At 36.8% G+C, this 16559-nt stretch overlaps 1 protein-coding gene across 1 annotated transcript in view; it reads right to left on the minus strand.

Annotated features, from left to right (window-relative positions):
* Positions 1-1776: 1776 nt before the first annotated feature.
* Positions 1777-16559, minus strand: part of LOC138320713 (ubiquitin carboxyl-terminal hydrolase isozyme L5-like) — a 52196-nt gene continuing 37413 nt past the window's right edge. Inside the window, 4 exon segments of the mRNA XM_069263884.1 lie at positions 1777-4174; positions 13327-13408; positions 13636-13734; positions 16025-16117. Coding sequence (XP_069119985.1) covers positions 13364-13408; positions 13636-13734; positions 16025-16117 — 237 coding nt within the window. The 3' untranslated portion in view covers positions 1777-4174; positions 13327-13363.

A 16559-nucleotide genomic window follows, 5' to 3' on the forward strand; every position in this document is an offset into this window, starting at 1 on the left:
TTCTATATTCATGGTTTCATGATCCAAAACCGATTACTGGAGGAACATCACTTTACCGTGTGATAGAAAGTAATATTTAAGAAGCCATTATATCACAACATAACCAACTTGATCAAATAATCTGCCTGTATCCAGTGATTTCGCCAGTGTAATATTTTTGCGTATGTCACTAGTGTAATATGACCTGGAGCGATTTTGATTGGCTCGATATGCATTGTGATGTCAGACAGCAACAATAAATTGACATGATGTCAGGATTACGATGACGGGGGGACAACATGGCGGCCTTAGCGAGATTTTTTTCGGAATAAATTTTGACCTGAAATTCTTTGTTATGTAGGTATTTGTAGTTATGTGATAAAAAAGTATCTTAAATTTGTCTTCATTTCATATTTGATTTTATGAAACTCATCTCAAATCTTTTATTTTTGCTTGCCAACGATCACAAAAATAAATTTTCTTGGACTCGTTTCATAAAATCTCATATGAAATGAACACTCCAGTAAGATCCTAAATTTATTGGCCCAAAGAGTTAACATTTAATTATCTACCTTCAAAAATTATTCATTTGTAAGGTGTTTATAATAACAACTTGCACATTTTGGAAGGTAGACTTATAAACAAGAGATCCCAGAGGGATCTTGGCGCCCACCAAAGAATGATCTATATCTGACAAAGGAAAGATGGATCTTTTCTCTACTTTTCAAACTTTTTCAAACATACTACATATAAAATTTGAGACAGATCGCTTCAGTACCTTTTGAGAAATAGCGGTAACAAACTTCAACTATCAAAATCCAAGATGACTCCTTAGCGGCCATCTTGTTGATCAATCGGTCCCAAATCACAATATGCACAACTAGGGCCCTAGGGGAACCTACATGTGAAATTCGAGAAAGATCCATTCAATACTTTCTAAGATATAGCGATAACAAACTTTGAATATAAAAATCCAAGATGGCTGCCTGGCAGCAATTTTGTTGACCGATCGGTCCCAAATCACAATATGCACAACTAGGGCCCTAGGGGAACCTACATATGAAATTTGAGACAGATCCCTTTTGTACTACCCGAGAAATAGCCATAAAAAACCTTAACTATCGAAATCCAAGATGGCGGCCTGGCAGCCATCTTGTTCACCGATTGGTCCAAAAATGCAATATGCACAACAAGGGCCCTAGGGGAACCTACATATTAAATTTGAGAAAGATCCCTTTAGCACTTTTTGAGAAATGGGGATATCAAACCTTAACTATCAAAATCCAAGATGGTACCCTCCATGTGAAGTTTGAACAAAATCCCTTTCGTAGTTCTCAAGAAATATCAATAACAAACTTCAACTGCCAAAATCAAAGATGGCTGCCTGGCGGCCATCTTGTTTTTCCGATCAGCCTCAAAATCTGTATGGCACAAATATGGACCAAGGGTAACCTCCATGTGAAGTTTGAACAAAATCCCTTCAGTAGTTCTCAAGAAATATCGATAACAAACTTCAACTGCCAAAATCAAAGATGGCTGCCTGGCGGCCATCTTGTTTTTCCAATCAGCCTCAAAATCTGTATGGCACAAATATGGACCAAGGGGACCCTCCATGTGAAGTTTGAACAAAATCCCTGCAGCAGTTTTTAAGAAATAGTGATAACAAGCATTGTTTACGGACGGACCACAGACCACGGACCACGGACGGCGGACGACGGACCACGGACCACGGACGCAGGGCGATTTGAATAGTCCACCATCTGATGATGGTGGGCTAAAAACTAATACAAACAATCATTATTACAATTAATTTTTATAACTTTAATATCAATAGCTGACAACATTAAAAAGAAATTATGTCAAATTTACATTGCAAATTTAATGCAATACAACATATTCTGGTCTCACAAACCCCTGTGTCATTGGACCGAGTCCCATAGAGCTTACAGGATGAAGGGGAAATAACTTTACAGTTATCAATATGGTCAGTACATATTGAAGGGGAGACAACTGTACACATTTTCTAGTTAACTTTAAAGAATTATGGGGAGATAACTTTACAAGTTTTCAATGTGTTCAGTACAGAATGAAGGGGAGATAACTGTATATGTTTTCAATGCGTTCAGTGCAATCTTGATTTCTAGTTAAAACTTTAAAGGATGAAGGGGAGATAACTTTACAATGTGTTCAAAACAATAGTCATTTTCAAAAAATTTTTTAAAAAATTCTGTAACATCAAAAACAAGACATTTGAAGGAATCTTGTCTTTGATTATGATAATCTGTGTTTCCATTACCATCGATGTTTCCATTTTCATAAAAAAACAGATAACACAATATATCAAGGGAGTTGTGTAAGCATTAAATGTAATTAATACAGACATAACCCACAATACAAATCGCTATTATATGTGAAATTTGGCTTAAGAAATATATCTTTCTAAGGCCTTCAAAATCACTTTACACTACATCATTTACATATTTAAAGGAAATTTACAACCATGCTTAACTGACTTCACCTAGCCGGCCAGGGTTCGATCCCCGACACGGACGTGAAAAGGTTAGGGGTTACCTGCCTGATCACGTGGGTTTTCCCAGGGCACTCCGGTTTCCTCCCACACTAAGACCCCTCGTGCGCTTACATCCGGGCCATTGAGTGATTTGCATAAGTTGCATAACTTGTTTCGTAAAAGATGTAAAAGAAATAAAGTTTATATATATAACTGACTTCATTCAATTTAGAGCTGTCAGAGAATATCATTAATATATTTAGATAACGGTCAAAACTTATTTGTCAAATTATTTTATCAAGCATTTCAACACAGCCACAGTGTATGCACATGAAATATAAGCTCACCTGGCCCGAAGGGTCAGTGACTTTATACCATCTTTTCTATAAATTGCTATTAGTCATAATGTTCTGATTGGAGAAAATACAATCCCTTCATTTGCTACTGGTCATAAAATGGATTTAATCCCATTTTGATCAGAAACATTTTTGGCTGAAACTAAGGCTAGTATAGATGTTGACTCTGGCCTCTATAGGGAGCTGAGTGGGACCCAGTAGGGGAAATAGAGCTAAATCTTTATATTGCTACTTGTCATAAGTACATTTTGTGTAGATAAATGGATTCAAAATAAATCAAAATATCTTGTTGTGAAAGGTTTGTAATCTTGTTCATACTACTTTGAAGATTATTTTTCCAACAAGGAAAATATAGTAAATTCTTTAAAGCCTTGAAATGTTGTATTTTGGCCAAAATTAATGTAATATTCAGGTGAGTGATACAGGCCCTTTGGGCCTCTATTGGGCCTGTTGTTTTTATGGCAAACAGTGAAAAAATCTATAGATCTTAACAGAATAAATAGATAATAAGCAGAGAAATAAATTAAAGAAACACTCAAACAAACAACAGTTTTTGTATGATTTACACTCAAACAACAGTTTTTGTATGATTTACACTCAAACAAACAACTGTTTTTGTATGATTTACACTCAAACAACCAACAGTTTTTGTATGATTTACACTCAAACTAATAACAGTTTTTGAATGATTTACACTCAAACAAACAACTGTTTTTGTATGATTTACACTCAAACAAACAACAGTTTTTTAATGATTTACACTCAAACAAACAATTGTTTTTGTATGATTTACACTCAAACAAACAACAGGTTTTTTTAGCTTTCTCACAATTTTATGTCCCTACCGCATAATTATGTATTTATATTGATAGTAGCCATGGCTGATAAAGAACTGATCGACCAATGAACACAGGGAATCAAGCTTGAGACTAGAGAATATTGTTTCCATGAAAACAGAAATCCTACTCAGCTGAATAAAACCATAGAAACAAGGACTCCAATGATGACTATTTCCCTATATTACAGGGGTGTTCTGACCCTCAAGGGTAACGCACTTGTTCTCTGTTTTACAGAGATATTCCTACTCCGACCTGGTGTCCAACAACTGTCAGTCATCCCTCTGTGGTTTCCAGGTGCTGCTTTCCATTTGCTTTTATCACTGGAGAAACCTCCCTCAAAGATTTCTTAGAGAGTCAGAAACTACTATCAAAGATTTCCCCCAAAAGACCGGACTCTCCATACGTTGCAAAACATCCCGAGACTAACCCAGGAATGCCATCAAAGTTTTCTAGAGACAATCCTTCCTTTCTTGTGACTGCTTAGCTAGCACCTAAAACATGAAACAAACTTGAGAATATACATGTATGTCATATCCTTATTTCCCTGGTAATGGTTGTGTATAAAGATAATCTGCCACAGTGACACACATGAACAAGTTATTCTTATTTAACGATCAACTGAACAATAGCCATGTTCACTGATCCAGCCTTATACAATGATTTATCTTCTTAAACTTTTCAATTAAAATCTTTTCAAAACCATTTCACAAAATTCCTTAAAACTTATTTTCTATGGCAAGAAATTATATTAAGATGTGCAATGTATTTGCAATATTTATGAATTGAACTTCGTTTTGACTGTGTATAAGGTGCCAATTGCCAGCAAACATTCTATAGACTAAGGTTGTCTTGGTTGCTAGGCTAAATAGACTGCTTATATGATAATATATACACAATCAGACTTTGCAAGGCCAATGAAAAAAAAAGATGTAAATATTTGACCATATATCAAACTCCTGTTATATACCTAAAACATGTAGGTGTGAGTACTTAATGTGGTGTAAACATGAACGTCAGGGCAGAGCTGGGGTCTATACTACAATCTATTATAGCTTTTATTAGTCAGCCCATATAACCTGATTCATCAGAAAGTAACTGTAGTCCTGACAACAAATCGTACCAAAATTATCTTTGGAAAATTGAAATATACAAAATAAGTTAATTATCAGTAAAGCAAGCCTTTAACTTTTACAATAATTAAGTATATCCATTTAACTACATGATAACAACTGGGTACAATATATATAGTGAGAGGTGATACTGGGGTACAATGTATATATAGTGAGAGATGATACTGGGTACAATGTATATAGTGAGAGGTGTTACTGGGTGTAAATATTTGTATATAGTGAGAATTGATACTGGGGTACAATGTATATAGTGAGAGGTGATACTGGGGTACAATGTATATAGTGAGAGGTGATACTGGGGTACAATGTATATAGTGAGAATTGATACTGGGGTACAATGTATATAGTGAGAGGTGATACTGGGGTACAATGTATATAGTGAGAGGTGATACTGGGGTACAATGTATATAGTGAGAATTGATACTGGGTACAATGTATATATAGTGAGAGGTGATACTGGGGTACAATGTATATATAGTGAGAGGTGATACTGGGGTACAATGTATATAGTGAGAATTGATACTGGGTACAATGTATATAGTGAGAGGTGATACTGGGGTACAATGTATATAGTGAGAGGTGATACTGGGGTACAATGTATATAGTGAGAGGTGCTACTTGGGTACAATGTATATAGTGAGAATTGATACTGGGTACAATGTTTATAGTGAGAATTGATACTGGGGTACAATGTATATATAGTGAGAGGTGATACTGGGGTACAATGTATATAGTGAGAATTGATACTGGGGTACAATGTATATAGTGAGAGGTGATACTGGGGTACAATGTATATAGTGAGAGGTGATACTGGATACAATGTATATAGTGAGAGGTGATACTGGGTACAATGTATATAGTGAGAGGTGATACTGGGTACAATGTATATAGTGAGAATTGATACTGGGGTACAATGTATATATAGTGAGAGGTGATACTGGGGTACAATGTATATAGTGAGAGGTGATACTTGGGTACAATGTATATATAGTGAGAGGTGATACTGGGGTACAATGTATATATAGTGAGAGGTGATACTGGGTACAATGTATATAGTGAGAGGTGATACTGGGTACAATGTATATAGTGAGAGGTGATACTGGGGTACAATGTATATATAGTGAGAGGTGATACTGGGGTATACTGTATATAGTGAGAGGTGATACTGGGGTACAATGTATATAGTGAGAGGTGATACTGGGGTACAATGTATATAGTGAGAGGTGATACTGGGGTACAATGTATATAGGATGAGGTGATACTGGGGTACAATGGTATAATGTTATAGTGAGAGGTGATACTGGGGTACAATGTATATAGTGAGAATGATACTGGGGTACAATGTTTATATAGTGAGAGGTGATACTGGGGTACAATGTATATAGTGAGAGGTGATACTAAGGGTAAAATGTATATAGTGAGAGGTGATACTGGGGTACAATGTATATATAGTGAGAGGTGATACTGGGTACAATGTATATAGTGAGAGGTGATACTGGGGTACAATGTATATATATGAGAGGTGATACTGGGTACAATGTATATAGTGAGAGGTGATACTGGGGTACAATGTATATATAGTGAGAGGTGATACTGGGTACAATGTATATATAGTGAGAGGTGATACTGGGTACAATGTATATATAGTGAGAGGATGATACTGGGGTACAATGTATATATAGTGAGAGGTGATACTGGGGTACAATGTATATATAGTGAGAGGTGATACTGGGGTACAATGTATATAGTGAGAGGTGATACTGGGGTACAATGTATATAGTGAGAGGTGATACTGGGGTACAATGTATATAGTGAGAATTGATACTGGGGTACAATGTATATATATTGAGAGGTGATACTGGGGTACAATGTATATATAGTGAGAGGTGATACTGGGGTACAATGTTTATATATTGAGAGGTGATACTGGGTACAATGTATATAGTGAGAGGTGATACTTGGGTACAATGTATATATAGTGAGAGGTGATAATGTGGTACAATGTATATATATTGAGAGGTAATACTGGGTACAATGTATATAGTGAGAGGTGATACTTGGGTACAATGTATATATAGTGAGAGGTGATACTGGGGTACAATGTATATATAGTGAGAGGTGATACTGGGTACAATGTATATAGTGAGAGGTGATACTTGGGTACAATGTATATAGTGAGAGGTGATACTGGGTACAATGTATATATAGTGAGAGGTGATACTGTGGTACAATGTATATATAGTGACGTACAATGTATATAGAATGATACTGGGTACAATGTATATATAGATATCTGGGGTACAATGTAATATAGTGAGAGGTGATACTGGGGTACAATGTATATATAGTGAGAGGTGATACTGGGTACAATGTATATAGTGAGAGGTGATACTGGGTACAATGTATATAGTGAGAGGTGATACTGGGGTACAATGTATATATAGTGAGAGGTGATACTGGGGTACAATGTATATATAGTGAGAGGTGATACTGGGGTACAATGTATATATAGTGAGAGGTGATACTGGGGTACAATGTATATAGTGAGAGGTGATACTGGGGTACAATGTATATATAGTGAGAGGTGATACTGGGGTACAATGTATATAGAGAGAGGTGATACTGGGTACAATGTATATAGTGAGAGGTGATACTGGGTACAATGTATATATAGTGAGAGGTGATACTGGGGTACAATGTATATAGTGAGAGGTGATACTGGGGTACAATGTATATAGTGAGAGGTGATACTGTGGTACAATGTATATATAGTGAGAGGTGATACTGGGGTACAATGTATATAGTGAGAGGTGATACTGGGGTACAATGTATATATAGTGAGAGGTGATACTGGGGTACAATGTATATATAGTGAGAGGTGATACTGGGGTACAATGTATATAGTGAGAGGTGATACTGGGGAACAATGTATATAGTGAGAGGTGATACTGGGTACAATGTATATAGTGAGAATTGACACTGGGGTACAATGTGTATATATAGTGAAAGGTGATACTGGGTACAATGTATATAGTGAGAGGTGATACTGGGTATAATGTATATAGTGAGAGGTGATACTGGGGTACAATGTATATAGTGAGAGGTGATACTGGGTACAATGTATATAGTGAGAGGTGATACTGGGTACAATGTATATATAGTGAGAGGTGATACTGTGGTACACTGTATATAGTGAGAGGTGATACTGGGTACAATGTATATAGTGAATGGTGATACTTGGGTACAATGTATATAGTGAGAATTGATACTGGGGTACAATGTATATATAAAGAGAGGTGATACTGGGGTGATACTGAGGGTACAATGTACAATGTATATAGTGAGAGGTGATACTGCGGTACAATGTATATAGTGAGAGGTGATACTGGGTACAATGTATATAGTGAGAATTGATACTGGGGTACAATGTATATATAGTGAGAGGTGATACTGGGGTACAATGTATATAGTGAAAGATGATACTGGGGTACAATGTATATAATGAGAGGTGATACTGGGGTACAATGTATATAGTGAGAGGTGATACTGGGGTACAATGTATATATAGTGAGAGGTGATACTGGGGTACAATGTATATATAGTGAGAGGTGATACTGGGGTACAATTTAGGAGGTGATACTGGGTACAATGTATATAGTGAGAGGTGATACTGGGTACAATGTATATAGTGAGAATTGATACTGGGGTACAATGTATATATAGTGAGAGGTGATACTGGGGTACAATGTATATAGTGAGAGGTGATACTGTGGTACAATGTTTATATAGTGAGAGGTGATACTGGGGTACAATGTATATAGTGAGAGGTGATACTAAGGGTAAAATGTATATAGTGAGAGGTGATAATGTGGTACAATGTATATATAGTGAGAGGTGATACTGGGGTACAGTGTATATGGTGAGAGGTGATACTGGGGAACAATGTATATAGTGAGAGGTGATACTGGGTACAATGTATATAGTGAGAATTGACACTGGGGTACAATGTGTATATATAGTGAAAGGTGATACTGGGTACAATGTATATAGTGAGAGGTGATACTTGGGTACAATGTATATAGTGAGAGGTGATACTGGGGTACAATGTATATAGTGAGAGGTGATACTGGGGTACACTGTATATAGTGAGAGGTGATACTTGGGTACAATGTATATAGTGAGAGGTGATACTGGGGTACAATGTATATATAGTGAGAGGTGATACTGGGGTACAATGTATATAGTGAGAGGTGATACTGGGGTACAATGTATATAGTGAGAGGTGATACTGGGGTACAATGTATATATAGTGAGAGGTGATACTGGGGTACAATGTATATATAGTGAGAGGTGATACTGGGGTACAATGTATATAGTGAGAGGTGATACTGGGGTACAATGTATATATAGTGAGAGGTGATACTGGGGTACAATGTATATATAGTGAGAGGTGATACTGGGGTACAATGTATATAGTGAGAGGTGATACTGGGGTACAATGTATATATAGTGAGAGGTGATACTGGGGTACAATGTATATATAGTGAGAGGTGATACTGGGGTACAATGTATATATAGTGAGAGGTGATACTTGGGTACAATGTATATAGTGAGAGGTGATACTGGGGTACAATGTATATATAGTGAGAGGTGATACTGGGGTACAATGTATATAGTGAGAATTGATACTGGGTTACAATGTATATATAGTGAGAGGTGATACTGGGGTACAATGTATATATAGTGAGAGGTGATACTGGGGTACAATGTATATATAGTGAGAGATGAAACTGGGTTACAATGTATATATAGTGAGAGGTGATACTGGGGTACAATGTATATATAGTGAGAGGTGATACTGGGGTACAATGTATATATAGTGAGAGGTGATACTGGGGTACAATGTATATATAGTGAGAGGTGATACTGGGTACAATGTATATAGTGAGAGGTGATACTGGGGTACAATGTATATATAGTGAGAGGTGATACTGGGTACAATGTATATAGTGAAAGGTGCTACTTGGGTACAATGTATATAGTGAGAGGTGATACTGTGGTACAATGTATATAGTGAGAGGTGATACTGGGTACAATGTATATATAGTGAGAGGTGATACTGGGTACAATGTATATATAGTGAGAGGTGATACTGGGTACAATGTATATATAGTGAGAGGTGATACTGGGTACAATGTATATATAGTGAGAGGTGATACTGGGTACAATGTATATAGTGAGAGGTGATACTGGGGTACAATGTATATATAGTGAGAGGTGATACTGGGGTACAATGTATATATATTGAGAGGTGATACTGGGGTACAATGTATATATAGTGAGAGGTGATACTGGGGTACAATGTATATATAGTGAGAGGTGATACTGGGGTACAATGTATATATAGTGAGAATTGATACTGGGGTACAATGTATATATAGTGAGAGGTGATACTGGGGTACAATGTATATATAGTGAGAGGTGATACTGGGGTACAATGTATATAGTGAGAGGTGATACTGGGTACAATGTATATATAGTGAGAGGTGATACTGGGGTACAATGTATATATAGTGAGAGGTGATACTGGGTACAATGTATATATAGTGAGAGGTGATACTGGGGTACAATGTATATATAGTGAGAGGTGATACTGGGGTACAATGTATATAGTGAGAGGTGATACTGGGGTACAATGTATATATAGTGAGAGGTGATACTGGGGTACAATGTATATATAGTGAGAGGTGATACTGGGGTACAATGTATATATAGTGAGAGGTGATACTGTGGTACAATGTATATAGTGAGAGGTGATACTGGGTACAATGTATATAGTGAGAGGTGATACTGGGTACAATGTATATAGTGAGAGGTGATACTGGGGTACAATGTATATATAGTGAGAGGTGATACTGGGGTACAATGTATATATAGTGAGAGGTGATACTGGGGTACAATGTATATAGTGAAAGGTGATACTGGGGTACAATGTATATAATGAGAGGTGATACTGGGGTACAATGTATAAAGTGAGAGGTGATACTGGGGTACAATGTATATATAGTGAGAGGTGATACTGGGGTACAATGTATATATAGTGAGAGGTGATACTGGGGTACAATGTATATAGTGAGAGGTGATACTGGGGTACAATGTATATAGTGAGAGGTGATACTGGGGTACAATGTATATATAGTGAGAGGTGATACTGGGGTACAATGTATATAGTGAGAGGTGATACTGGGGTACAATGTATATAGTGAGAGGTGATACTGGGGTACAATGTATATAGTGAGAGGTGATACTGGGGTACAATGTATATATAGTGAGAGGTGATACTGGGGTACAATGTATATATAGTGAGAGGTGATACTGGGGTACAATGTATATAGTGAGAGGTGATACTGGGTACAATGTATATAGTGAGAGGTGATACTGGGGTACAATGTATATAGTGAGAGGTGATACTGGGTACAATGTATATAGTGAGAGGTGATACTGGGTACAATGTATATAGTGAGAGGTGATACTGGGTACAATGTATATAGTGAGAGGTGATACTGGGTACAATGTATATAGTGAGAGGTGATACTGGGTACAATGTATATAGTGAGAGGTGATACTGGGTACAATGTATATAGTGAGAGGTGATACTGGGTACAATGTATATAGTGAGAGGTGATACTGGGTACAATGTATATAGTGAGAGGTGATACTGGGGTACAATGTATATAGTGAGAGGTGATACTGGGTACAATGTATATAGTGAGAATTGATACTGGGGTACAATGTATATATAGTGAGAGGTGATACTGGGGTACAATGTATATATAGTGAGAGGTGATACTGGGTACATGTATATAGTGAGATGATACTGGGTACAATGTATATAGTGAGAGTGATACTGGGGTACAGTTATATAGTGATACTGGGTACAATGTATATAGTGGGGATACTGGGTACAATGTATATATAGTGAGAGGTGATACTGGGGTACAATGTATATAGTGAGAATTGATACTGGGGTACAATGTATATATAGTGAGAGGTGATACTGGGGTACAATGTATATATAGTGAGAGGTGATACTGGGGTACAATGTATATAGTGAGAGGTGATACTGGGGTACAATGTATATATAGTGAGAGGTGATACTGGGGTACAATGTATATAGTGAGAGGTGATACTGGGGTACAATGTATATATAGTGAGAGGTTATACTGGGGTACAATGTATATAGTGAGAGGTGATACTGGTACAATGTTATATAGTGAGAGGTGATACTGGGGTACAATGTATATATAGTGAGAGGTGATAATGGGGTACAATGTATATAGTGAGAGGTGATACTGGGGTACAATGTATATATAGTGAGAGGTGATACTGGGGTACAATGTATATAGTGAGAATTGATACTGGGGTACAGTGTATATAGTGAGAATTGATACTGGGGTACAATGTATATAGTGAGAGGTGATACTGGGGTACAATGTATATAGTGAGAGGTGATACTTGGGTACAATGTATATAGTGAGAGGTGATACTGGGGAACAATGTATATATAGTGAGAATTGATACTGGGGTACAATGTATATATAGTGAGAGGTGATACTGGGGTACAATGTATATAGTGAAAGATGATACTGGGGTACAATGTATATAGTGAGAGGTGATAATGGGGTACAATGTATATAGTGAGAGGTGATACTGTGGTACAATGTATATATAGTGAGAGGTGATACTGGGGTACAATGTATGTAGTGAGAGGTGATACTGGGGTACAATGTATATAGTGAAAGGTGATACTGTGGTACAATGTATATATAGTGAGAGGTGATACTGTGGTACAATGTATATAGTGAGAGGTGATACTGGGTACAATGTATATAGTGAGAGGTGATACTGGGTACAATGTATATAGTGATAGGTGATACTGGGTACAATGTATATAGTGAGAGGTGATACTGGGTACAATGTATATAGTGAGAGGTGATACTGGGTTACAATGTATATAGTGAGAGGTGATACTGGGGATACAATGTATATAGTGAGAATTGATACTGGGGTACAATGTATATATAGTGAGAGGTGATACTGGGGTACAGTGTATATAGTGAGAATTGATACTGGGGTACAATGTATATAGTGAGAGGTGATACTGGGGTACAATGTATATATAGTGAGAGGTGATACTGGGGTACAATGTATATATAGTGAGAGGTGATACTGGGGTACAATGTATATAGTGAGAGGTGATACTGGGGTACAATGTATATAGTGAGAGGTGATACTGGGGTACAATGTATATAGTGAGAGGTGATACTGGGGTACAATGTATATAGTGAGAGGTGATACTGGGGTACAATGTATATAGTGAGAGGTGATACTGGGGTACAATGTATATAGTGAGAGGTGATACTGGGGTACAATGTATATAGTGAGAGGTGATACTGGGGGAGCAATATGGCAGGATGTATGTATCATACATCAGTGTTTATTTATAATTTTACCTTTAACAGCTGTGGTTCAGTAACCCCCATCATCTAGCTATTTGGCCTTTTCTTCTTTTTTCTTTGCTGCTTTTTCTTTTGCCTATGAATGAAACCAAAAAACTTGCACACAAATTCATTAGCCCACTTTTAACACCCTGCTTAATGCTTAACTTAATGCTTAAGTTTAATTAAATGGAATGGTATAGATGATACATATCAGTACTTTCACTTACATTTCAATGTGTAAGAGACATTATATCAAAAGCCATTAATTCTGAATGGAGTGAACAAGAGTTCGTAACAAGGGAGATAACCACTAGTTCTTACCTTCTCCACAAGAGGGACTAGCTGCTTTTGCTCAGCTAATATCTTCAGTAGTTCCATAATAAAGGGGAGGTAATTGTGCTTCCTTCTGATGTTCTCTACCTTTAATAATAATAACAAAATCAAGAAATATGTACTAGAGCGAGTCCAACACAGAAGTTTCAGTAAGCTGATTTTTTAATCAGAAAGTTGTTGACATATTTCTATTCGAAGGGAGGCATTCTCAGAACGATTAAAAAATCAGCTTACTGGAAGGAACTACCGTGTTGGACTCGCTCTTTTACATATTTACCTGGATTTTACGTGAGGCCTCTGTATTCATTTGGATCCATGGCTGGTTCTATCAAGAATTCCTACATTTTCCATATCCCAGGACGCTGCGCCTCCACCCCCCGTAGTGATTAAAATCAAGAATTCATCCCTTTTATCTTGTATGAATTCTTGAAGAAATGCAATTCTAGCTAAATTTCTAGATTTTACAAATAACTGCATTGAAAATAATTGAATTGTGAGGCAAGAATTGTAAAATTGTATTGAATCACTGGGTTCATGAATTGTTGCACCCTGAACATGTACATTCCTATTACAGTCAAACCTGTTTTAAGTAACCTTCCAATGGAAGTTCAAAATAAGGTCGCATGAGACAGGTGGTCGCTTAAGATAGGGTCAACAAGAGGCCCAAAGGGCCTTAACGGTCATCTGACTACCTTGGCAATAGTAAAATTAATTATATATGGTGTCACTTTGTCAGGACCATGTCAGATCATTTTCAATTTCTTTCAACAAATTTTATTTCAAACAAGAGGCCCAAGGGCCTTAACATATAGGAAATTAATTAGATATAGTGTCATGGTAGCCATCTTCGATTTGTGATCAACCAGAGATGTAACAATACTTTGTCGGGCCCATGTCCGGATCATTTCATGCAAGTTTCAGCCAAATCGCACCGGTAGAACTTGAGAAGAAGTTCGAAATATGTTTTCAAGATGGCGGCTGTGGCGGCCATCTTGGATTTCGGATCAACCCGAAAAATAACAACACTTTGTTAGGACCATTATCATCATTTCATGCAAGCTTCAGCCAAATCGCAACGGTAGAACTTGAGAAGAAGTTCAAAATGTGTTTTCAAGATGGCGGCTGTGACGGCCATCTTGGGTTTCGGATCAACCTAAAAAGTAACAACACTTTGTCAGGACCATGTCAGGATCTTTTCATGCAAGTTTCAGCCAAATCGCACCAGTAGAACTTGAGAAGAAGTTCAAAATGTGTTTTCAAGATGGCGGCTGTGGTGGCCATCTTGGATTTGGGATCGACCCGAAAAATAACAACACTTTGTCGGGACCATGCCAGGATCATTTCATGCAAGTTTCAGTCAAATCGCACCGGTAGAACTTGAGAAGAAGTTCAAAATGTGTTTTCAAGATGGCGGCTGTGGCGGCCATCTTGGATTTCGGATCGACCCGAATAATAACAACACTTTGTCGGGACCATGTAATAATAACAACACTTTGTCGGGACCATGTCAGGATCATTTCATGCAAGTTTCAGTCAAATCGCACCGGTAGAACTTGAGAAAAAGTTCAAAATGTGTTTTCAAGATGGCGGCTGTGGTGGCCATCTTGGATTTGGGATCGACCCGAAAAATAACAACACTTTGTCGGGACCATGTCAGGATCATTTCATGCAAGTTTCACCCAAGTAACGCACGGCGCACGGCGGACGACGACGGACGACACATGATGACTATAGGTCATCCTGACCCTTCGGGTCAGATGACCTAATAATGGTAATAAGAATTACGTACCAGATACATGGTTAATCGTAAAATGCTCCATTGGAACGCATAATTACGTCATTATTGACATGTGAAAATCGAATATTTTACTCACCGATGTATCAAAGTTATACATCAGAATAATCTAGGTAAAAGTGTCTAAAAGAAATAATATCAACTGGAAATATGATGAGGATGAATATAATTACGTACCAGAAGCATGATCAATTGCAAAATGATTTAATTCACAGAAAATCGACGACTGAAGTGTACACTATAGCTGTTTACAATGACAACAAATGCCAGACTCGATTTGGATTCAGATTTCTGCAGAACATTATCAAGAAAAAAAAGTTATATAACCATCAAAAATTATGAAATATCAATACACAAGTTATCTTTATTATTCAAATATCATGTACGTTTAATAAATGTCTGGAGACAGCAATAAAACGATGTTATGAATGACTGCTTAAATGAAATAATTGGCAATCAAGTTGATACGCTTAAATTTCATATAATATTATAGGATGGAATAGCAATTTTATAATCATCATTCTGTTGTAAAACATCGCTTAATTGATCTCTGCAGAGGTTTGACTGTAGTTGTAGACATACCTTGTACCTGTGAGTCTTTCTCTCTTCGTCTTGTATAAGTTCCTGAAGGTGACTTAGCTCTGAAGGAATGGTGTCTGTTTCCATAGCATCATCCTTCAAAATAAATCAAAGTACTGAAAGTACTGAAAACACAGCGCAACAGAAACAGAAACATTTTAATGAAATAAAATGTATGTTCATAATTTGAATACATGAGCGATTATCATTCATCATCGTCCTATTTTCCTGAATAGTGAACTGTCATAGATGAGTACATGTATTATTTACTGAAGTGACAACGCCTGAAATTTGTTTTGAAGTAATGAAATATGTATATCTATATTTTAATTTTAGCAAATTTTTTAAAACAATTTTACCCATATATATTTCAATTGTTTTATTACATGTTCTGTATATACATTCATATATGTATACACTTGTTTAACCATATCTATATAATAATGTATGTTTTATAGGAGTGACTACAAGGACAATACAATGAGGGTAATTCTGTTACATAACCACGAAGCAAAATATGACATAAATATATTGTTCT

The sequence above is a fragment of the Argopecten irradians genome, chromosome 4 (assembly GCF_041381155.1).
Source record: "Argopecten irradians isolate NY chromosome 4, Ai_NY, whole genome shotgun sequence".
Classification (NCBI taxonomy): domain Eukaryota; kingdom Metazoa; phylum Mollusca; class Bivalvia; order Pectinida; family Pectinidae; genus Argopecten; species Argopecten irradians.